The sequence below is a fragment of the Cyclopterus lumpus genome, chromosome 12 (genome assembly GCF_009769545.1).
Source record: "Cyclopterus lumpus isolate fCycLum1 chromosome 12, fCycLum1.pri, whole genome shotgun sequence".
NCBI classification, from domain to species: Eukaryota; Metazoa; Chordata; class Actinopteri; order Perciformes; family Cyclopteridae; genus Cyclopterus; species Cyclopterus lumpus.
This window is the reverse complement of record NC_046977.1, coordinates 18,955,099-18,980,498: the sequence shown is the minus strand read 5'-3', so window position 1 is coordinate 18,980,498 and position 25,400 is coordinate 18,955,099. Positions and strand designations below refer to the sequence as shown.

Here is a 25,400-nt window from a genome sequence, read left to right as displayed (position 1 = left end):
TCCAATCAGAATGAACACCGTTTACATTTATCTGAATGTAATCTCATGTTAAACCACTTTGTAGTATAAACGTTGTTCCATTCAGCCGCAGTGTAAATGTCCAAGGCTCCTCACATTACAGTTCATACGTCTACTGATAGCTGGTCATGGATCAGATGGACGGTGCTTTAGAGTGCCAGCCCCCGTTGAGCTTAAAAACTGTGAATTTTTAATTCAAGGAGAAGACGACACGTTGAACCTTTCCAATATTTTTTTAACCTGTAGTTCGTAATTTCGAGTAAAAAGCATTAGCCTTAGCTGTTGCCAAGCTGTTCATGCTCGAGTTTGTCCACACGATACAAATCTGTCCCTCAAATGTTCATGCTCATTTCACAAGAATCAGTGAGACTTTAGTGTCTCGGTACATCTGACAATGACTATTAAATATGGCGTATGCGCAGGATGTTCAACTCCAGCCTGTCATCGCTATAAGAAGCTGTTGAAAACAGACACCGGTCATAATAAGAGTTGTGTTTAACTGCAGCTCATCAGATTCTATATGCAGGGATCCATGATTGTCATTTCATACCAAAGGCATGGATAGAAATGGTCCCTCTGTCAACTGATTAGCAAGCAGCAGAACCAAAGTGCAGCTTATATTTAAAGTGCTTTTCGGAGTGATATTTGGAATACAAAAGACAGACGACTCTATTCCTTTTAAGGAATTCTCATTCCACTTTCAGGGAAATAAATATCACGTCTTTATAATAATATAATTAGGAATATCTCGACTAAGGAAAGTTTGAAAACATTTGCTTTGAGCCAAATTCCCTGGCTATCAATGCTGAATCAAATCAATGTAAAGAATCGGATATATACTCTGATTGCACGTCATTTTTTTAAAATAAATTGTGCTTTGAGTTAAACTCCCACAATGCTTTATATAACTTTTGCCGTTCATATGAAAATAAAACAACTCACGGGATCATTAAGGTTCATGCCTACACCAGACAACAAAGACACCAAACCCAACTAGTCCTGTGCTTCAACGCCCCTAAAGACATCACAAGAACTGGCTGCCACCAATACAAATATTTTAGAACTGTTTCTTTCTAGTTTCTGTTTTCTTTCCTCCGACACCAATATCAGTTATGCCACAACATCTCAACACCATTAAACGTGCCATTATACTGAGTCCGTACACAGTAGAGTTACACTAAAACAAAGGGCTTTGTCTTGCTTCTGTTCAGACAAGGACGAGTCAGTAAGTGGACTAACATTATGACTTTTACATTTTACATTGCCTTTCGATAAGTAGTTGCTTGAACTTCATTTCTAATATGAATATTAATATGAATAAGTAGAAGAGGGCTCGATTGCAGCCTCAGTGCTGCAGCTCAATGGTATCCAATCACAAGGGAGCACAGTACAAGAATAATACCACATTACAAAGGATTCAGGATTCATTCAGTGTATCAGGACAGCTCAAAGTGGACTGGGATACACCAGCTTGTATTAGCTGTATGCTAATCTCATATTTTAAAGCAGAGATTCCCAAAGACTGGGTCCTGACCCACAGGTGGGTCACAGGAAATTTGATCAGGGTCGCCGAATAGTTTACCATAAATTCTTCCATATCTTCGACTTAGCATTTCTATCTGCAGTACACCTTTACACCACATGAGGGCGTCTGCATGTTCACGTTGTCATCTATTTCTACCATTCAATCTGATATGAAAGGTGAGTGTACAGTCTGTTAAATCTGCCTAAATGCATTCTGTCTCATTTATAAAGTATTTAACATAAAACAAAGCATTGATTATTCAAACTATCTCTTCAAAATGAAGATAATATAAGGTGATGTGGAAATGGCAGTAAAGATAGTCAGGAATGGTCATTAAGATTACAAGTCGAGTTGGTCTGGAATCAGTTCTGGCCGTGCTAAAGCCTCTCCCCAGGAGGGTGAAGGTGGAGCTGGACCACATTCCACTGCGACAGACATCCGAACACCCTCCATCACAACTACAACTATATTTAATATCTACCATCACATTCTCAAATAGTGTTTACTGTATTTACCAGACATGTTAAACACGCCTTGATCATTACGAGGTGCTACTACTGATGCATCCCTCTCTCATTTCTAATGTGCTTGTTATAATTATGAATAATAATGAGTGCTACACAGAATGTAGAGCACATGTTATACTCACCGCTCTGCTGCTCTTATGTTTCTCTTTTCTCAGAAATTCAGTTTTCATTCACAATGTCCGATGCCTGTGAGTTGAGTCTGGGTGACGTTAGCTTAACAGTGAACAAAGGAACAGGAGAGCAAAGACGGTCTTTGCTTTGGATATGTACATTGTACTTAATGAACCATTAGGTTAACCAACCCGGTCCGAGTTGAAGTATGATGCCTAGTACTACATCAGAAAAAGGATGTGAGCCCTTGATGCTGCTGACAGAATGATCTTACGGAAGACCCTGACCCACCTTGTACTGATCCAAGGCAATCATCAGAGTCTGAATCGGGTTCTTTGTCATTGGTGACCAGCTCAACACAACACAGAGCTCAATGTACAGCAAACCTGTGAGCTCTTTCAAGCTCTCGTGGAGAGGCAGCACTTCATGGATTCTTTTAGGGACTCACATACCAATCAACAAGTAAGACGTGGACACTTTAGAATAACTGCATCACGATGAGTAAATAGTGGGGAGAGGTCAAATACAGGGTTCAGCAGAGACGAGCACTGAAAGGCCCGTTGGAGCTACCACTTGTTTCTCTGCCCGGGGTACCAATGAGCAGCGAGGCGTTCGCTGGCATCAAGGAAACAAGTCTGGTTTCTAAAATCACCTCTCATGTTGAAAACACAGAGGCCCAGAGACCACTTTATACGACAAACAGAAACAGCATGAACACATTTCTATGGCACCACATATTCCAGAATCAAATCCATTATTTAGCCAGACATTAAGCAGTAAGACCTTGGAGCTAGTGTGATGTATGACATAAGAAAGATATCTAATAGTGTGTCATCTTAAAATAATATTAGCAGTGAGTCAAAGGGGCATGTAGAAACATTATATGAAATATAATTCTCAATGCTTCAAGTATCCACTAGAGTTTTAAAGGCAACAGGGACTTGGCCTGTCTCAGTCAGTGGGGTTGTGAGATAAATCTCAGGGCTCATAAGAGGATTAACAGGATAGAAAATAAATATATATATATATATGCATATATATATATATATATATATATATATATATATATATATATGCCGCAAAAAGAAAGAAAACCAAGAATAAACAAATCTGAGAAGGAAATGGCTCTTTGGTGAACTGATTACAACTCGTGTGGAAAAAGAAACGTGGTGAAAGATGATGCACAAATGGAGTAAAAACAAAATTTATGTTTCTCCAAGTTTCAGTGCAGAACCAGTTTAGGTCGGCCTCCAGCTCGATGCCTTGTCTAGGATGGATGTGTTTCAGCTGCTTGTTTCTGCAGTGTGTGTACTGGTGTTACTGGGAGCTTCAGGTATGTTTCCTGTCATGAATAACATGACTGTGCACAGCAGTGAAGGCCACTGAAGACGAGGTGCTCATATCTTGTGTAAAATACCTTTAACAAACAGAGTGTGTAAACCTGGCCTCTCGGGCTAGAATTACCAACACCTTGTAAATAATGTGGCAACAACACAATTGTCCGCAACTGGGTTGTTGCGTGGTGAGAGGAGACATATTTTCAAAGATATATTCATACAGAGATCTACCACTGCTAATAAATGTTTGGATTCATTTTTTTCTCTTTTACAAACTTTGTTAACCATCGCGAACTGTTTGGTGCTTTTCCCGCTGACAGCAGAACAGAGCACAGGAGGCAGTGTTGTCACGAGCACGTCCAGACTAAAGGCTGTCAAAAACCAGTCCTGGTTCTTGTTTTAGGCCGGGCTCTACGGCACGTTCTCTTCTGCCTTCGTCTCGATGCTGCAGAGGCAAGCGGCAGCTCGGCATGTTGCTACATCACTGCTTGGTATTCTATCTGGTCTGGTCACGTGCACGTTCTTCAATTGTTGCGTTTTTTTAAAACAAACGCAAAAGCCGCTAATTTTTTATGTGAAAACCTCTACATGACAACACCTTGCTGTGTGTGTGTGTGTGTGTGTGTGTGTGTGTGTGTGTGTGTGTGTGTGCGTTCTGCAGTATTATTAAAAATGTGGTAACTGTAATAGTAATAATTCTTAAATGAACTACACACTCGTAGTGCAACACACACCGGCAGCGTGGTGCATGTGGACACGTGTCTGGTCTTTTCTGTGTGAGCCCACAATGTCGGTCGATGCAGCCAGCGTGTGTTGCACTTACAGCAAATTCTTGCTTGGGGCTCAGTGCCCCCCCCCCCCCCCCCCCCCCCCCCCAACAAGCCAATGTATGTGAGGTCTTCTGTTCCTTTGAAAAAATGAAAATAATTGCTATAACAAATTTGTTCTATTTTTCTTTTTCCAGAATACCGGACACATATTCAGATACAATTGAACTGTCCGCGAGCAGCCGTGGTCGACAGGTGCACATGTGCACATCCTAAAACTACCAATGTGCTCAATTATTCAAGTGGATTAATTAGCATGCGTCACATTCCTACTAACTCGAATGTGACCTTTCAATGCAACTCATATCTAACACAATGCTGTAATTTATAGCACAATGCTGTAATTTATAGCATGCTCTTCAAGTTAAGGGATGGGGGGGGGGGGGCTCAGGGTCAATAGGCTTGGGTTGGCCCTGGCTAAAGTGCATTAGATAGCACTGAGAATGACATATATCCATCCATATATATATATATATATATATATATATATATATATATATATATATATATATATATATATATATATTGTTACCACTGAAACAGATGTAGGCATTCTTGGCAGGTTATTGGTGAGCGGTACCAGCCCTTGGTGGACCCTGGCTGCTGCATGGACACAGACGGTGTCAGGGGGTATTTAGGGCGTCTGGACATCTCATTAACACGGTCCCTAAAACACATGCATGAAGCAAAGCCTACTGCCAAGGTCAGTCCTCCTGCTCCTCGCTGTCCTGCCGCGCGTCCATTCTCTTCTCTTTGTGACAGGAGAAAATCCGCCGCATCTCCTCTTCGTACCTGATGAAGTTTTCTCCGAACCGGGACCAGGCTTTCAGGGGGACCGTGATGGTGTTCCTGTACGGCTGCCGCACCTCGCTGATCTTTAAAAAGATACCGTACCGGTTGGAGCCGACGTCAAAGTAAAACCTCTTGTTATCCACGCGGAACGACGCAGCCTCTGGGAGCTCCGGGTTGTCGTCGTGGTTCCGGGACCCGGCGGTTCGGCCGCGGTCATCGCTCTCCTCGTCGCCGTAGTCTTCGATCAGCTGCGACAGCGCGTCTCTGAACTCGATGAGCCCCTGCGCGGGCAGCACGATGGTCTGCTCGATGCCCTGGCCGTAGTAGCCCATGGTGCCGTGTCCCTTGCTGACAGTCTGCCGAATGCGGAGGAACCGACCCCTCTGGTTCTCCTTCAGGTCCAGGTAGTACTTTCTGTTGTCTCTCTCGATCAATTCGCTCTTGAGGACGCGGTGGGCATGATCGTCGGACACCGCGGAGCCGGTGGGAGACGGCCCCGCGTGCTGCTCCGGCGCCCTCCTGCGGGAGTCGTGCGCACGGCCCTGGCCGTTGCTGCCGCTGCCGCCGTGCTCCTCGGGCTGCGGAGGCGCGAGGCCCCCCCGCAGCCCGATGCGGGCGTAGTAATCGATGAAGTCTCCCAGGCAGTAGCGGAGCGCAGGAGCCATCGACATGGACAGCGTCAGCTTGCTCTTCCTGATGTTGTCGTGGCGGCCTCTTCCGATCCACACCTCGGCTATTTTCAGGAAGCGCCCGCGCACGCTCTGCTTGACATCCAGGTAGAAGCGCTTCTTCTGGATGTCGACGCGTTTGGTGGCTAACTCCTGGATGTCACTGCCCGGCTGCTGCTGCTGCGGAGGTCCGGTCTGGACATATTGCTGTGGATATGTGGGTCTCGGTAAAGAATCGGATGCAATCTTACCCCTGCCTCTATCCATTCCTCTGCAACATCCATCAGCCATCATGATTTATATTCCTCCAGCAGACAGCACAGGACAAAGCGATCTCCCCATCCCAATGGGCGACCGACAGCAGAGAATACAGCAGCTTCTTTTCACACACACAAGTTAGCCGGATGCCTCGAATGACCTAAAAAAAATGGCAGCTCGTCTGGAGTCACCAGCTGATCGACTCTCCGTGTCCCGAAGGAAAGGTCAAGCTCGAATGTTTAGCCGTTTCCACTGCAAACTTCCATCACTTGGCTCACAGCGACCCCCTTTCACCGAGGCACCCAGGGAAGCAGCCGACCTGGAATGGGAGGAGGCGGCGTCCAATACTACATGAACCCGATGAACCCATCCACCCCCTCCCCGTCCTGAGGATACCTCAGTTAAAGAGACACGGTGGTTCTCACACACTCAGCTTCAGCTGCATCGAGCTCGATCCGCACATATTCTGATTCATGAGGAAAAGATGCCTCAGATCATACGCGCAGCCCTTCATGGTGGACCGGGATTTAAAAGGAGTTCAGATCAAATGGTTCGCTTATAGTCTCGTAATTATGACTTTGAAAGCAACTCTATATAGCCTAGTTATTTAAAATGTAATATCCAGTAATTAAGAATGTGTGCATCATAATACACTAATCACATCATGATCATTATTGACAATTATGATCATGATGATGATTATGATTATATTCAAGTCGAATAATGAAATCTACACAGATCAAACAATATTACATAATGTAGAGATGACTGTAACCCTTGGCGACAGGTAATAACTGCCCCTAAAGCCATATTCCATGTGTGCCATCTGTTTGGAAACATGTGATTTGTTAAAAAAGTGCATCATCTCCTGAAACAATAGTGAGGTGACGTGTGGCTCTAAACCGGTGTTTGATCTGCCCCAAACACTGACACACATGGTCACTGTGACCCAGAAGTCATTTGTTCTGGCCATTGTTAGTGTCAGAAACCCGTCTGCCGAGTCTCTTGTTTCACACAGTGTAATACTATATTATATTCAAGTCAAATAATGAAATCAACAGTCGAGTCAAAAGTCAAGAATACATTTCCACCATCAAATAAATCCGCTGTTAGTTCTAATCAGCTGGGTGTTGTTATTATGAGGTAATGATTATAGAGGTGTATTAACCATTAACATGGTACAACTGTCCATCATGTCACACACATAAATAAAGCTCAATTAGCTAATAGGGTGACAGGTTGAAGGAGCTGTATTCAACATTCACATAATTAATTTCTCCTCATCAATAACTATCATCTATGTAAATATCTAGTATGTGTGTGTGTGTGTTAGCACAGCTTCTCTTCTCTTCCGTTCACATAGCCGGCCTGCCGTGTGACTTTTGGTGCATGCGAGTGAAAATTAGTGCTTGTTAATGCCTTGTCGTGCATGTTAGTGCCTTTTAGGGCATGTGAGTGCATGTGAGCTTGCCCCACTGGTTAGGTAAACATGAGATGTACTCTTGGTTCTTGTACTCTTACAGCTAATTAACAATTCATAAAAACATTAATATGTTGCTGAGCTCTGAAAGCACAACAGCGGCAAAAATGGATCCTCCGCGACCCAAATGACCTTTAGATGTAAAGGGTTTGAGTGCTGCTTCAAATGTGTAATGTATTTTTAAATTTTAATTCATACATAAGTAGTTTTCACTATACTACATTATATCTCTATACATTGCATGATAAAAACTAAACATTGATGAGAAAGTTATCACTATATCTAGTGATAACTTTCTCATCAATGTTTAGTTTTTATCATGCGGTGTATTATTAGTTTTTCACCCATGCTAAAAGTCCACATTTCGCCTTGGTATCAATATAGAACCTTCATTCTCTTTCTTTTATTGGTGGAAAAAGGCTTCCTCATCTTTTGTCAGACAAGTTCACGAGTCTTAAGCACAATAAAACCAGCTGACAACACATTAGTTAAAACATTTATTTAATTTACAGCAAAACAGGAAAACCCTTAAACTGTGTCAGCAGGTAACAAACTGCATGACCTATTGGACAGCTCATATTGAAATGCTTTGAAAAAAAGTGAATATATTATAACTCAGTGATCGATTTTCATGACCACTGTAACCAATGTGAACCTGACCGTTCACGCTGGCTGTAACGAGAGCCCCTTTTGCTTCATTGAAGACCACATAAAGCAGTAGAGTGATCCTCAGACTAAATAATTAACACAAGAGCTACAAACCGTACATTACTCAAATATGTATTACATTTTTCGTTTCCTTTTTTTAATTTATTTTCAAAGGCAGTTAAAGGAGCATCGTGTAGGATTAACAGGATTCATCTAGTGGTGAGGTTACCGATTGCATCCGGTTGACCTCCCTTCCCAAGCGTGTAGAGAACTACGGTGGCCTTTAAGTGTCAACTGAAATGTCACTCTCTTTAGCGTCTGGTCATTTGTCACATGATGACATTCATGTACATATTATGTACTTAAACCGAGAACACACTCCATGTGTTTTAGGTGACAATGCTCGGGTGACCAGCTTGTAACGCCCCTGCAGAGGTCAACCCGTCCACACGAGGGCGCTACAGCAAACAGAAACAGAGGCACAAATCAAAGACGCCTTCATCCTCAATCCCATCACTCTTGAAACTGTTGTCCACAAACGCAACATTTACTGAAGATACATGTGCAAGTATGTTTTGGGTATTATTTACTACGAAGATGTGGCTGTGGAGGTTTTCTATGCAAGTGCAAAGCTAGTAAACTACCGCTGCAAGCTCTAATTCCCCTTAAAGAGTCCTCTCCCAAAGCATCTGGAAATAGTTACACTTGGTCACATGTAAACGACTCTTCACTGCTTCAAAGACTTGAAAACAATATTGTGACATTAACGTGGCAATAGACAACTTTTCAAATCCCCGCTAGCATTTACAAATGCTATTATTGTTGCTGATGCTGTTGCAAAGATAACAGGATTGCTTGCATTTTTCTTCTGAGAACTGGCAACTATCCGACCATCATGGGAAAAAAAAATAGCAAGACATTTTCAAATACATATTGCCATTCAATCGGTTTAGAGTGATCACAGGCTCTTCTGCCAGCAGTACGGGGGTAAGCTTTATGCAAATGAATGCACCACTATGTCAACGATATGAAAATGAGCAAATGTTGAATAAAGAGAACTGGCATGACGTTCTTTCCTATGAAAGTTGAGTGGCGCATGAAGCAAAAAACATTTGACTTCTGAGTATAGAATGATGAAAATGTATGGATCTTCCAGAACCCCGGATCCATAGAGCATGAAAAAACATTGTTGCCTTTAGCCCCGCCTCCCAGCCCTTGATCCTGTCTCGATCTCATTCACATGCACAGAGGAAGGAAAATAACTGGTTTCAACTATTAAGGCATTTTAGAACTTTTAGGACTGAATGCGTTAAATAAGGGCCATTCAAGGGTTCCTACTAGGAAGTCCAATGTAAGTCCATGGGAAACAATAAGAATTGTTTGCACATGACGGAAGCCCAGCGCTCTTCCTGGGGGCTTGGTATGACGTTGGAGCTACCAACTATCATTGGAAAAGAGCTGTGGACAGTTGCTTTCCAGTTACTGCAGTTGATCCACTGTCTGCCATTTCCAGGCTTATGGGGAATCAATGGAAACATTATTCTATAGCCGTTACATCGTGCAATCAACATTTACTTTGTAATGATAAGCCAACAACTTGCCTATTGCCACTTTAACAAAAGGCACAGAAGCATTCACAAGGATGACACACCTAGGTCTCTTACTGTGGCCTGTAGCCTCCCAGCTGAAGCATGTAGTTGGAGACCGGTGCCGCCGACTGGCCGTCTGCCGTCGGCTGCTCACAGTCCTCTTCCAGGGGACAGAAGTCCAGAGACTCCAGCGCCCCCTGCTGCTCCATGATGTCACCAGGGTTGGTGCCGTCATCGCTCCCCGCAGTGTGTGTGGAGCAGGGCCTTCGGGGGAAACGATGGGACTGTCTGCTGCCATCCTGCAGCAACGTGTCTGGGTTCTCCTCAGAGTCCAGCAGGGGCTGCGTGGACTCGGACCGTGAAAAAATAGCCTGCTGGGGCTGGGAGTTGGGGGTCTGACCCTTGTAGCCATTGGAGGCCACCACAGAGGAGTACTGAACGGTGCTGGCCGTGGTGTCGGCCATGTCGCCGCCCTCGTCGCTGTCGGACACACTTTGGCGAGGTGAGGACATGCAGGAGGAGCCCCCGATGCCGCTGCTGTGCTCCTCAGACAGATACTTGTCCTTCTTCAGAGGCAGACTGGCCTTGTCCTCCTCAAACACGCATTTTCCATCGCACACATCCACATCCAGCACACTGACACCACACAGACCGTTCTCCTTTGGTCTCTCTGCCTGTAGAGGAGGACAAGTTGAAAAGAAAAGCCTACTTATAGTCAGACTGAAAACTGACTGCAGTTTCACTAGTGAGGCGGTGTGTGCTAACAGAGAGAGCAGGGATGGCGTGGTGAGAATAAGGAAACCACTGTTATAGGATGTTGATTTTGCATATTGAATACTATACATGCTGTCACCCTTATGTGTGTCAGTTCAAAAGGACTCCTCACTTTCAAAGGATAATCAGGAGACCAGTTTCCAATGGTGCTCTCCCCAGGGTCTGGAATCCGGGGCCAAAAATTCACTTTGATCCTGAAGGATGAGAGGAAACACTGAGGGTTATGTGTGTGTGTGTGTGTGTATGTATGTATGTATGTATGTATGTATGTATATATACTGTCCCTATATATATATATATATATATAGGGACAGTATATATATATATAGGGACAGTATATATATATATATATAGGGACAGTGGCTCCAGAGCGAACAAGAGTCCACATAAGAACTTACAAAACATTTTCATTCACTTTTTCCTTCTGGTTGCTATGGACAGGTAACTAGTTAAAACTGTGGACAGTCCTGTGGCTTAGGGTCAGGGTACACAAATCCGGCCCGCTACGTCATTTTATGTGGCCCGTGGAGGCAAAAAATAAATATTAAGAAATAAATCCTGTGCTTTTATTTCTAAAAGGTCATTTCTTATGCAGCGTCTATTTACACTCCTTAATGCTGCATTCACACCAAAAGCATTGCAAACTTTCGCTTTGCTTTACTAGCGTGAGTTTACTCGCCGGATTATTTGTGAAGTTAATGTAATAACGTGGGTTTAATCTTTGATAGAGTAATGTGGGTTTCTTAACCCTAAATTAACTGGATTAATGTTACAACAGAGAAATTTGCTTACATATAGTTTTACATTCATATAAATGTGTGTACAATATTTGTTGAATAAACAATTATCAAATGCAAAGATGCAAGCCCTCCCAGGCAAATTTGAATTTTGTGATTCTGGGCTATACAAAATGAACTGAATTGAAAGACAGTAATTCAAGAATACATTTGTAAGTAGTTACATTTATACAGTGTTACAGATACAACCACGATGCTGATGTGGCCCATGGTGAAAATGAGTTTGACACCCCTGCTCTAGATGGACCAGTTCTTACTGGTCTGAGGACTGGAGGGTTTACAGACGTTATGAATGACCACACACTAGTGTGATGAAAAGCCTGCCAACATGTGGAGGGACAGGCCGCAGCCAATTTCTTCTAATGGTGACCCTACATATCTCGTCATAGACATTCGTGGTGGGCTTCAAACCTGGCTCTGAGAGCAAAGGCTTGGTGTTCAGTTGACTTACGCGTCTTTTTTGTAGACACAGAGCAGCATGGTCACAACAACAATGAACAGAAAGCCAAGGCTCACGCCGACCACAATGCCCTCCATCTCTCCTGGTGCTGAGGGAAACAGAGAATACAACATGCTACTAACAAGCCAGGAGCAGAGAAAAAACACCCAGGTCAGTCTCCACAATAAGTGAAAATAAGTTGAGCAGATCAACATGTTTGTAAGCATGTGTGAACAATTTTTTGTGCAAGTCTAGCAAGTAATAGACCTCAAAACAAAGCGTTCTCCACTGCTGAAAGGATCTATATATATATATATATATATATATGACCAAGGTTTCCACTCACCATATTTCAGAGTGGTGAATGAGTGATTGAAGCTGGCGGTGGAGCCGTTGATGGTTGAGGCTATTATCCACACGTCATACTTGGTGTTGCCCGTCAATGACTTCAGAGTGTATGAGGTGGTGTCAGCTGGCACGGTTATTTCTGCAAATGAGCAAAACAGAAATCAGCAAATGAGAGAGGCGTTTGGGTACCGTCAGGAAAACAACTCCTGTGGTTCGGCACTAAATAGACAGCTGTGTTGTTCTATTCATGTCAGAGATACATACTCTGTTTTTTGGTTGCACTTGTGTAGAATATGGTGTAGTTTGTGATGAAGCCTCGCCGTCTGCGTTGAGGCAGCTCCTTCCAGACCAGCTCCGCCTCATCATGGCCTGGTTTACCATTCAATCGAACTGCGGGGGCTTCCAACGGAGCTGCAACAAACACAGCAACATCGTGGAGGCTCAAAGAAAAAGTGACATCCTGTTAGATCCGACCTGTAGGCTACTTGTAGTTTACAGACCTCGTTCAGATTTATTTATATGAGTATGTAAATATATACATGAATGCGGAAATGTGTGTGTATCTGCATTGTGTGATATCCTTTGTTCTTTTCTGCCTGTGAAACACTTGCTGTTGCTTGTTTTATAGTTTTACGTGTTGTATAAATAAGCTTTATCATTATAATCAGCCACACAATATGTTTTTAGATTAAACCGTCATTACACAACATGATACTAATAGCCAGCAATCTAGTGGTGAATATTACAATTACACAGAAAAATAGGATAAAATGGGACAACACGTGGTGTTTGTTGTCAAATGTGACATTTGCTTTGCTTGTGATTTCTTAACTTTCACTCAGAGTATAAAGAATAGATATGTCGGGTTAGCTGTAGAGGTTTTGTTTCTGCCAACTGAACAAGCCTAAAGCCGGCTGTGAAAAGGCTCTTCCTCTCAGTCGTGAATGCGATGGGAGGCCAACCAGAGACCCTGAGACTGTTCAGTGGGCACACTCACATTTTGTGTGGCACATTGGCCAAATGTCTCGAAACAATAACAAAAAAAACATCTTTAAATATAAGACAGAACCTTAACTAACAACAATAATCAACATTAAATTGATTATAATTAACCATTAAAAGAAAACAACATAGTTAATCAGGCAGCATGCTATGGAAGATGTCAATTGCATGAATGGAAACAACTCAGCATATGGTGAAAAAGAATACAGTTCATGATATGCATTTGCTTTTTATGAATGCATTTACTGAAAAATGTGTTGAATGACAACGCTTTAGATTTCTGTGTTGAACATCTGAATGAATATTCCTGTTCCTTGAGAGCAAAGTGAAGAGGAGTATTGCATGGACAACACGTCTCCCGTCTCCACTGCACCTCCTCATGCAAACTAACGACAGAGCTGTACAGTAATATTGGCTGGACAACACTGAACCTCTTCACTCTGTTTGATTTGAATGCAGCATGGAAAATTGATGAAAAACAATTCATTCAGTTAAAGACAAAATGAAACTGTATTGTAATTGAACATATATTTGATTTAAATATGACGTGTATCTTCTGTAAACCCCACAGTTATTAGCTTCAAACTATGTTGATTTTCTCTGTCTCACTTTTTTGGAAATGGAATATCTTAGTTTGGATGAGTAGGAAACGAGTTGAGCTCGCTACGGCCAGAGGACGCCGATTTTAATACTCACAATAATTTAAAAATGGTTCACTACTTACAATGAGTCACTGATGTGTGTGTGTGTGTATATGTGTTATCATACCTCCTTGCTCCAGAAAGACAGCTGTGCTTGCTGGTTTCCCAGTCCGTCCAGAGTACATAGGATATACAGACACGTTGTAGCAAACAAACTTCTCAAGGTTGCCTAGATTTTACATTGGGAGTTGAAGCAAATGTTAGTAGAAAGTAAAGCCTGTAGAAACCGATGAATTTAGAGCGTATCAATTAAGTGAGACTCAACCCAAATCCAGCTTTTGATTATGACACCCTGTGGGCTAGAAGGGTGGCTGTTAGCAGTTTGCTCTTCCATGGAGGAAAGCTGTGTCAGCTTGGATTTACACATTCAGACATAATGCAGTGCAGCGATCTGCAGAAAAACTACATAACCATGCTGAATATGAACGCAGACTTTGATGTTGACTGATGGATCACACAACATAAGTAGGTTTCTGAGTCTGTTCATTGGTTTTCATACTGTATGGAAATGAGTGGCAACCAAAGACTGACTGGAACGGTAGAACGTTTGCAAATGCACCGCGGAACAGAAAGGATCCATGATTCAGACTCTGGTGGCTCTGAGCTGCAGATAACCACTTCACCAGTCGAGTTCACCTCACCATCACTGCAGTGAAAAACATCCACAGCCCTCAATATCTAGATCCCCTTATCACCTTTTTGATACCACTGATGGCAACCAAAGGCCAACAATTGGTAGCCAGTTAAATTAAAAATTAACTAATTGTAGACATGTTCCTCTCCCTGGACAGATCCAGTGTGTCTTAGCGTAATCACTGGTGTTTTCTATTTAGGTACCTGGTCCCACCACTCAAACAGAAAAAAAAGCATCACTAAGTGATTACGTTTTCATTGCCTAATATAGTAGACTCCCTATAGCATCATTATTTGAAGCTATTGCAACTGTGTACATCCAAGCGGACCACAATTCCATGATGGAAGAACACAACTAGTTACAGCCACTTGGCACTACTTTATAGATAGTGTGAGGTTCATTCTCAATGAGGACATCTTTTGGATTACATAACACTTTGGAGGCATGTTGGAAAGAAAACAAGATGACCTTTAATGGCAGTGCGCCTGGTGTTTCTATTTTCCCTCTGCCAGTCCGTCTGATCACCACTGACCCACTCCACCACGTACTCCGACAGAGCTGTGCTGTTCGGGGGTTTCCACTCCAACCACAGTCGGCCCCCTTGGGGCCACACCTTCAGCTCTCCAACTGGGGCGAGTTCTGGAACACACACACAGTTAGCAGCTGATTACAGTACAGCCTGCAGCTGAAAGCAGTAAGTTGGTTGGCCACAACCGTCTCTCAGATCTTTGATAGAAAAGGTAGTTTTGATATAAGACTATAGTTTTCTTTAATATGGGGTGGGTAGTGGCATGCTTAATGTAGGAATGACACATCCTGTAAATAATAGAGATAGTTACGATCATAGCAAAAGTACACTGAGAACTGAAAATGTGGGGACGCAATGTTCATTTAAGACACAAGGGGTCAGCATTTACAGAAAGATCAAAGAAAACACATGATGGTCACAGATCAGTAGGTCCTCATGATAAAAACTCTGGACAATAAATGTAAACATAAAAAAACAGCTTTATGTACATATGCCAGTGGTGTATAGTGTTGCAGCACTAAATATAATAGATGCAGCGGTTTAGATGACACATTGTAGGTGCCTTGAGAGTGTCACCGTGGACACCTACCATGTGATTTTTCTGGGATGACCAACAATGCCTCAACAGATTTCCCAACAGAATTGTCAGCGGTGACGTATACTTTGACAGATTTCTTGTCAGCCAGGTGAATCTGTTGAAGGATAGTGAAAGAGCCGCTCTCTGACCGGTTGACTGGACTGGGAACCTTTTGGTCTTGAATCCTTATGTTGAATCCTGTTATCCTCCCATTGGCCAATACAGGATCCTGGCAGAAACAAAGTCACACACATTGTTCCCTTTCTGCATCAACTCAGAATAAAACTTTTTAACATTGTTTTGGTTACTATTAATGTGATGGCATTGTGCGTATTGCATTCAGGCCCTTTCAATTATGACCCAAAACTCTCCTTTACTCCCCTTATCCTTCAAAGGATAAGGCTGGCCCCGATGTTCAGAACTTTGCATTAAAAACCCATTCAATCAACACAGAGTTGTCTACCTATAAAAGAAGCTCTATGTTGGGAGTGAGATATTCAATTCAATTCAGTTTATTTTGTATAGCCCAATATCACAAATTTGCCTCAGAGGGCTTTACAATCTGTACACATACGACATCCCTGTCCCAGGACCTCACATCAGATCAGGAAAAACTCTGTTTAAATTGTTCTGCTTATTTATCAAGCTGTAAACAACTCCCTTTGTTACCCACATTGAGGGAATATGCCATCAAATACCATGCATGCATTTATAATAGTTGTTTATTAGGATAGATGTTGTTTTATTTTTTAGACTATTCAGGGAAATCTTTTCTGAAAAATATCAAATATTTTACCCTTTTATAGGGTGTAATGGGTCTTTTTCCTCTCCTCTCTGAGTGTGAGGCCTATATACAGCAGGGGGGTGTAAAGGCCTTATAATAAACAACATTTTTACTTTTACTTCATATTATTGAGATCTCTTTAGCAAAATGCTTTTTATTTGAGTTTTCTCTGGGAAACAGTTATGTAAGTGTATAGACCAAAATTGTTCATTTATATTTATCAAAAGCCGGTACTTTATTAATTTATGTAGCATTTTCCACAATACTGTCCTGCAAATATTTCTGAATAAAAAACTCATTAACAAATGAGGGATTCCGTCCACAGAAAGACGCCATTATTTTGAAATGGAACAGGAAGTGTAGATATGAATTTGTGTCATGTCTGTAACATGTTCGCCAGAGATAGATCAGTGGTTCGACTCATTTCTGGGAGTTAAATGGAATGTGATGTGGTTATTTACCTTACAAATAAACTGCACTCGTCGTTCGTTTATGCCGTCACCCTCAGCAATGATTCTCCATAAATCCGGTTTACCTGGTCCTAGGACAAAGAAGAAAAGAAAAGCTAAAACCTAAATATCTCATTTAACAACATAACATAAATCATCATACCATATCTTACACATCAACATTACAACATTGCAGTGGGCAGATTCACCGGTTCAGCAAGTCCTTTCACCACGGTAAATTAACATTTTAAATATTTGTGTCATCTGATGGTTATTGATCAATGCGGTTGCGTTTGTGTTTACCGGGCTGCACACTGACAGTCAAAGCACATTTGGTGCTTACTTTAAACAATGCAAATCTTCAGCAGACACTGATGTCAGTGAAGTACTGGCTGAGTGCAAGGAAGGTCTCAAGGACTCATATTAGCCTTATTTCCAGCCTTGTTTCCATTCAATCGTCAAGCAAATTTCAAACAAACTTTTTGAAAAGTTGCAAAAAAAGAAATGAAAATTAGGCTCAGTAACTGCATCGTATTTGGAGCTTTCGGCTGCAAACCGGAAACACAGTCGGCTTGGCCACGTACGATAAAAACAGGAAGAGGGGTCTTTCATGTCAGCTACTATCCATCCATTATGAGGCACTTATCCAGAGTTGCCACATATTGAGACAACCACTCACGCTCACATTTACTCCTCAATTAACCCAAGCTGCATGTCATGTCGGAGAAAAGCAAAGCTGGCATGGGGAGAACATGCAGACGGTCCAGCCTAGGATCGAAACACAGGCCCTTCTTGCTGTGAGGCCACAGTGCTCGCTACAACGCCACTGCGCCTCACCCACCAACTACCTCAAGCGAGTGAAAAAAGACATTTTCTGCAGTTGAGGAATTTTAAAGCATTTTATGTGACTGGAAATACAGCTATTGTGTCCATCGGGTAGAACAGATATTTTTAAAATACCGTTCTTGTTTTTTAACACAATCGTTGTATTCGGTGGTCAAACAATTTCACAAATGCCATGCCATAAAACTCACGGTCCTCCGATGTTCTCACGGTAGCGTTGGTACTCCAGTTGCTCCAGTAACCAGATCCATTTCTACTGTTTTTGCAGCACACCTGAGTGACATATACTGTGTCTGGCTGAAGGTTCTGGAGTCTGAAGGATTGTATATCCATGGCAGTGTCAACAAGAGGTACCTAAAGGACATAGAACACCACTCTTTTATTGATTTGGTCAACTCATTATTAGAAAAGACAAATGGCAAACTTGTCAGTTGACCAGGCATCAACACGTAGAAAATAACACAAAAATATGGACCTGGCAAAAGCAGAAAAAACACATGAATATGACTAACGCTGACATTACAGTCATAGCCCTTGAGCTAAGATGACTTTAAGGACATTATTTTAATTATTGTGCCAGAGATTGATCAACAATTACAACAGAAGCATAAGAACAAACAATAGAGCAAAAGTATAAATAAGAGGAATTAATAAAAAGTCATACTAAAACCAGTACCTAATAGATGGCAAGAAAAGTAAGATAGATTTAGTCATATACATTAACTGAAACAGAAAAGTAATATTGTGCATGATTTTGAGTGTGCCAAATCATTGGCAATGATATCTAAAAAGTAATAAAAACATCATATGCACATGATACATTGAAAGTAATATTACAGATGACATTTAACAACTAAAAACTATATGAAAACAGACGATTGCTTAATGTGTGCATTTAAAATCAGGTCACATTTAGAGTTTTTCATTTTTGGTTGAATTACAACCTGGAATTAAAATAGATTTTTATTTATTTTATTTGTCAGAATTAGTCAAATAAAATAAAGCAATGTCTTATTCTGTCCACTCTTCCATGAAGCCCAGCTTCAGTGCTTCTGTGGACAGACTCGTTGTGTCCTCTTGTCTGGTCCCTGAGTTCTGGTCCTCTCTTGGCTTTTGTAATAATGGATTCATTTTGTGACGGTCCATTACAAAAATCTAAATAAAATCTATTTTAATAGCAGGTGGTAATGCAACAAAATAGGAAAACCAGCAGGAGGGCTGAATACTTTTGGAAGGCCCTGTATCTCGTGCAAATGACTTTTGCAAAGATGGATGCTTGTGTTTAGTAGTGAGCATATTATGACTGGATAAATGGGACCAGATTATGCTGCACTACTTGCGTGATAGTTTGTAAACCGATGTTTTCAGATAGTTCTGCTTTTTTCCTCAAAGTTTCATTCAGGAATTCAAGGACACACGGAGTCCTTTTGGGGGTGAGGATTTCAGTCCTGGGGCATCAAGGTGCACCTGCGGTGATTACTGGATGACACATGCATCAACCACTAGAGGCAGCAAACACACCTTGAGCGGCTACTCTGTCAGAAGCAGAACAGAGACATCTGTAGACAGTCTACAGCAGTGGTCACCAACCTTTTTAAGCCCAAGATCCCTGACCTCTGCCTTGGTGACAGGCAAGATCTATCTATTGAGGCGTTGAGAGAAAAACACTGTCCAGACTGGACTTACAACTTGAGGCTTTTTATTTGGCCTCATTGTAATTGAATGAAATCAAACACTTTGGTGCAGCTTTCAAATTGACACTAAATGACTTAATTTCAGTGCAACATAAAAAGTACATTATTTGTTAACCACACACAATATGAACAAGAAAAAACACATTTGCAATGAGCAGGCTGGATGAACTACCAATATTAATGTTGTATTTATCAACTGAAGTTTCTGCATGTCCCCCTGCGCCCCACCTGTAGCACCACGGCGGACTACGTTCGTACATCCACAGCTGAGAACACTTCCGCTGTGGAAGAACCCATTTTCAGGCGTTCATGAATCAGGCGATCAGAGATCTTTTCTGACGTTGATCTTCTGAAGTCCGTAAGAAAACATTTCAGAAGACACTTCAGAAAATGTTCGAGAATGAGAAACAATGCGTTTCTGAATTTATTTTCATTTTATTTTGGAGAGCTAAAGGGAACGTCTCCGAGATCGACCGGTCGATCGCGATCGATGGGTTGGCGACCACTGATCTACAGCGATGCTCTGTGAGCCTATACTTGATTAGCTACAGTAATGCTTTGAGCTAAATTCTCAAAGTGTCACTTAAACATACTGGTGATGTGAGAACAGAAAAGATGTGAGGAATTTCATTTATTTCCTCATTATTAATTTACTCTGTGTATTTCCAGCACATCATAATGGATTTTGAATAAATGCTAATATCATTGGCCACATGAGAATCTGCTTGAGTTATTCATCAGCCATCTGACTGTTACTGACTCTCAACAGCCTTATCCAGTGCAGAGTCCCGCACCAGCTAACGGGTAAAAAATGGATTTCATTAAAGCATGGGTAAAATGAAACTAAATGCTGGTGGGAGTGGGCGATAACCTTTTTGTGTGGATAAAACAGAAACCAAAATGATTGTATTTGTAAGTACTACTAAGATAACTATTTTTAACATCTAAAATCAGCTAATATGATCAAGCCAATGAGGATGTTTTTCCATTGTGAAAACCTGGCCGTGATGGAGCTGAATGTTCTCACCGTCCGGCCATCGAGTGCAGTGAAAGACTTTTCCTCAGATGATTCAAAAACGGGGCCCCAGGCCAAGGCTGTGCTATTGACTCACTGATGAAACTTAAATGGGAACCACCTGCTTTTTTGGGGGTTTAATATCATGAGTATGTATTAGAATAAGAAAAAACATACTTACATATGTCCAACTTTGAGATCCATTTGGACAGAATCTTATTTGATATGTTAGTTTCAGATATTCTTTAGGAATAGGATGAGTCCAGTTTATCAGAAGGGAGGTGGGGAAACTCTTCTCTGAAATGAGTTTGACGTCTGATGGAGGGTTTGTTTTCACTGTAACACAAGACACAACAAGCTGCTTCCATTAGTCACATCTCAGCATGGGGACTGGTGTGTAGAGGTCATAGACCAGACTTAGACCAGAACAAGCCGACATGAAGACGCTGACTTACCAAACCAGCCGGCATCCTCTTTCAAATGCTCGGACTCTATTCTCCCCAGTTTATTGTGTGCCTCCACCCAGATCTCCAGCATCATATGAGTGGGGAAACTGGACACAAAATGCACCATGGCATGGTTTTCTTGGGTTGACACATTATAGGTTGTAGAACTGTTGACAAAAGATTGTAATACCGTTTAGATACATACAAATGTTATTCTTCCAAAACTTTTCATGCACTTTTACATATTCCAATATTGGTTCTCCGACTTCCTCCCACAGTTCAAAGACATGCAGTGTAGGTTAATTGGACTGTAAAATTCCCGTAAGCGTGAATGGTTGCCTGTCTCTATATGAGCCCTGAGATTAAACTGGAGACCTGTCCAGGGTGCACCCTGCCTTCGCCCAATGTCAGCTGGGATCAGCTCCAGCACCCTCAACAGGATAAGCGGTTCGGATAATGGAATGGAACACTGCTGGCTTCACCTGTTTGATGATGAAGGGTGATTGCTTGAAACAATACCAAGGAAGAGAGCAGTGGTGTCAGTTCTCTCACCAGGTGCAGCAGTGACTGAACCTAAAATGTACCTTGTAGTTGAATCATCTCTGTGCCTTGACTGACCATTATTGTTGGAGTTTAAAAATGTATGACATACGGGGGGAACCCACTTGATTTCGGAAAGGAAGAAAAACTGCACTGCACTGGCCTCTATGGGTTCAACGGCGAAGGTGTGGTTTGTTGCACTTGTGACAACATTCAGTTCAAATGTAGCATTTATTTTATGAATCAAATAAAATACTGTGATTAATCATCCTCAAGTCCAGGTGGAAATTCCCTCCAGGCGTTCCTGAGATATCCCGTCCCTGGGAATGACAGACAACCTAAAAAACAAAACATCAATCCCTTTGCTACGGTTTAATAAAAACTTCTAGGGGTAAACTCACAACAACACTGCGACAGTCAGTGTGTATGACGTAGGGACATTTGTGGTTTGATGTCCGACCGGGTCCCACTTGCAGCTGATGGTTGTCGAGATGTACTCAGTCTCCTGAACGGCCTGACAGGACAGATTCTCAGGCTTCCCCGGACGATCTGACATGGAGACAAACATACAGACATTTTATTTGCTTAATTTTTTTTAAGAGAAGGATTTTTTAAAATATACAAAACTACATGTGTACCTTCTTTTAATGAGACAGCTATTAATGTATTTGAGAAAGCTAAAAAGTCAAAGCTAAAAGTGAGGTTACGTTTAAATCACATAAGTTTGTGTACGATTTGTTCAGGTTGCTTTTAAGCTCAAACGACATTATTCTTTCCTTCCGAACAGAACCGAACACACCGAATATACTTAAGAAGCGTCCACATCAGTGTCACAGTTGGTCAATGAAAAACAGGATGTTAACAGCAGACAGTTTGAGTAATACCTGCCCTCATTTAAAATCTGCATTAATAAATTATTATTAAATACAGGTGGTTATAAAACAGCTTCAGATTTTGAAGTCCTGACAACACAAACTTACAGCCTTTCGTAAGGTAGATCCCGTGAATACATTTGTCTTTGTTCAAGGCAAAATAGGGCGACACTTTCTTGCAGAGGCAAAATAACCACTCTGACTTTTCACCGATGATGGGGACAGTGACATTGAGAGCCGACTCGTTGATCTTGGTGTATTGGTCTCTGGATACAGTAGCCTGAGACAGATTCCAGTAGAGGTCATCTGCTGTGAATTTGTCTGTGTTGATGATCATGCATGTAGCCGTGAAGTTGGTCCCGATCTCTAGATTTGGAGACTGTGGGGCTATCAACAAATGGCTGTTGTCTTCTGAAGCTGAAGGAGAACAAGGCTATCAAAAAACAGCATCAAATGAAGAAAACGGTAACCTGCAACTTCTTTGATATACCATTTATGGTTGCATGTGTTTGAATGTGTCTAAAGAACTAGGATGGGTTCAAGTCAGCTTCGGAACCCCAATGATGACCGACATGTCCTGGGTTCATCTTAGTGGGCACAAGCCAAACATATCGATTATAGAGGTACAGAGAGAAAGAAAAGTCTTTGAACTCGTCCTGTTTTCCAGTAGATCAAACAGTTATTTGTCTCCTGAGCTTCTGTAAGCTAAAAGGATGGAGATCTTGAACTGAACGACAGCAGTAATTTCTGACAACCTTACTTGAAGGCTCAGAGATTCCTGTTCCATTCAGCTGAATGTTTCAAGACTTGTCTGTACTTTGGCTCATGGTTGATTACTTGTAAACTTGTTCTGGTAATAAAGTGTTATAAGACTTAAAGTACTTTTGATTTCTCACAAGGTAACGGAACAATAATTTCCACCACAGACTTGACTAGCCAAGTAGGGAATCTATCCTCCATTACATTTGTTAGGACTCATTGATAAAACAATGTGCCTTGTTGAGAGAAAAAAATTAATGGAAGCATAACGTTGTTAGTTTCCTCCACAGATATCAGCTTTAAGAAGCAGGTGGGTTCAATGTATTTTCATGGCATACTTACTGATGAAACTAGCAGCATCAACAATGGTTATTGTGACATGTATGCACTATACCAAGAACATCTCATTAATCTTATTAGTGTTTCCTGCTGTGACACGTAGAAAGATTGAGTGCACATCACAGTTGAAGTGTTATTAAAACGTATTGTGTCCACGCCAGCAGCAGATGAGGCATTTAGCATGCAAACAGCAACAGAGAACTGCGACGATATATCTACTAAAAGACAAATGGGGCCAATGGAAAAGGGTACTCACCGGCTCGAGCAGGGAGAGAAGAGGCAATGCAGGCTAACACCAACAGCTGGAGCACTCGCTCAGACACCATGATGAAGACTAGCTAGGAACATAAACAGACTGTTAGCGTCAGTTCCGTCTCAGCCATTAATGCTACGTCCTTCACCGCCTAGCCCGAGTAACTAGTCTCAGTAACTAACGCTAGTCATTGAGTAACGTCGACGTCACTTATTGGCTGTTCCTCTGACCTACACGTCAGGGCTCATCTTCTCACTTTGCTAAGATCACGTGACTTGTGTTAACACGAGCCAAGAGTGTATTACAGTGTTGGCTAATGGTAGCTAACGTTGTGCTAAAAAAAAAAAGGAAGAAGGAAGCACAGGCTATGTTTGCCTGTGGCTAAAACGCACGTCGCGTTACATAGCAGTCACAGTTTTAAGATAGCATTGAGAGCTCACATTTCTGTCATTAACAAGTTACCGTTATCGCCATGTTGTTTCCGCAGTCAAAAGCAAGGCGTTATCACTTACCTAACTGGCTTCAATGTTGGTCCCTGTGTGCTCTCTGTTACACCGATACCATATTTATTTATTCCTAAAATCTAAAAGTCGCCAAAACAAGAATTTAAACTGTATTATTTTGTCCCGTCCGAGCCAGTGATTCTGGGGTAGGACCGCCCACACTTCCCGTAAGGGGCAACATGTTGCGCGTGCTGCGCCACACTGACACGATCTGAGATCATACCGATGGACCCACCTCTCGACTGGTGGGGTCTCTGGTACACTAGTGAGAGTTTAGCGGTCTGTGCAAATGCTCAGTGAAGACATACTGTTTACTGATTCGTCCGATAAATTGTTTGTCAAACATTTCTGACGAATCGGTGGTTTCCACTTTTCCGGTCTCCGACGTACGCGTCCACCGCCCTGTTGTTTTCCAGTATGTCTCCGCCCCTCCTGTACGAAATAATGCATGTGCGCATAAATGCATTGACTTGGCAGCAGAAGACAACACATAATGTGATTGCGGAGGGGATCATTTTACTTTAATTTCCTTACCTTCAAAAATCGATTCGTTGTAAAGAGTTTAATGTCCAACAGAAGAGTATTGAGGCTGCCTATTATTTATTCTCAAACCGAGAGACATTTGATACTACTACAGTAAAAACGTACATCACAATGTATCAGAATATACCATTAAATGCAAAATATCTTTAAAAGCTTACAGTTACACACACTTGATTGAAAGAAAATAATATATGTCAAACCACACTAGCAAAAAAAGGCTTTTACACTAGGCAGAGATCATGAAAAGGATATAGTGTATGTGTATCATTTTATAGATTTTCCAGCAAACTTCAGTAATCATGCAACTTAAATTCTACTTAGGTAGTTTTCTCTCTCACCTCATATAATTTCTTGTATTGTGTTGCTGTTTTTTTAGTATTTTATACCTCTCCGCTGCTTTTAGCCTGCAAAAAGTAGCTGCTCCTGAGGCTTACCAACCCAGTCTACAGTATTGTCAGATGCAGCCGGGCCCACCACTCATGTCTGCATGAATCCTCAGGTGCCGGCAAAACATGATGAAGGCCGGTGCGTATCCTGCGTACTCATTAACAGTGTTATCATATGCGGTTTAGGAGAGTCTGGTTGAACCTTTCACAGGCCCCATTCCCTATTGGGTGATATGGGAGTGGTACAGCTTTTTCGGCAACCATAGATTTTACATAGTTCTTTATGGCGTCAATGTTTATTGGTGCTTTGGCTACAAAAATAATTAAAGGTGCTTTATCTTGTGGTCTAGCATTGTTCAGTGTACAGCACAGCCAGGCTTGAATTCAGGCGTT

General features: G+C 41.9%; 2 protein-coding genes across 11 annotated transcripts; both read right to left on the bottom strand.

Annotated features, from left to right (window-relative positions):
- Positions 1-4,901: 4,901 nt before the first annotated feature.
- purg (purine-rich element binding protein G) lies at positions 4,902-6,678 on the bottom strand. The gene has a single exon (XM_034547013.1). The coding sequence runs from the start codon at positions 6,097-6,099 to the stop codon at positions 5,050-5,052; it is 1,050 nt and encodes a 349-aa protein (XP_034402904.1). The 5' UTR covers positions 6,100-6,678; the 3' UTR covers positions 4,902-5,049.
- Positions 6,679-8,722: 2,044 nt separating this feature from the next.
- Positions 8,723-24,494, bottom strand: il6st (interleukin 6 signal transducer). 10 transcript variants are annotated; one of them, XM_034546318.1, is made up of 16 exons: positions 24,387-24,494; positions 23,579-23,660; positions 22,333-22,641; positions 21,754-21,901; positions 20,822-20,979; positions 20,548-20,702; positions 17,849-18,011; positions 16,827-16,906; positions 15,594-15,810; positions 14,944-15,114; positions 13,909-14,010; positions 12,403-12,549; positions 12,137-12,277; positions 11,803-11,899; positions 10,634-10,748; positions 8,723-10,454 (listed from the first exon to the last, which is right to left on the bottom strand). In XM_034546318.1, exons 2-16 carry the CDS (start codon positions 23,646-23,648, stop codon positions 9,852-9,854), a joined length of 2,676 nt encoding a protein of 891 aa, XP_034402209.1. In that variant the 5' UTR covers positions 23,649-23,660; positions 24,387-24,494; the 3' UTR covers positions 8,723-9,851. The 10 variants fall into 10 exon arrangements, with proteins under 10 accessions (XP_034402209.1, XP_034402208.1, XP_034402206.1 ...); XM_034546317.1 differs by having other exon boundaries at positions 24,314-24,399; XM_034546315.1 differs by lacking the exon at positions 24,387-24,494 and adding an exon at positions 24,088-24,379.
- Positions 24,495-25,400: the final 906 nt, after the last annotated feature.

Coding starts and splice junctions, on each gene's coding strand:
- purg (XM_034547013.1), bottom strand. CDS start 6,099: ATGATGGCTGATGGATGTTGCAGAGGAATGGATAGAGGCAGGGGTAAG.
- il6st (XM_034546318.1), bottom strand. CDS start 23,648: ATGGTGTCTGAGCGAGTGCTCCAGCTGTTGGTGTTAGCCTGCATTGCC. Junction 20,980..21,753: donor CTGACTGTCGCAGTGTTGTT/GTGAGTTTACCC, acceptor TTTTGTCAACAG/TTCTACAACCTATAATGTGT. Junction 18,012..20,547: donor GATCTCAAAGTTGGACATAT/GTAAGTATGTTT, acceptor TATGTCCTTTAG/GTACCTCTTGTTGACACTGC.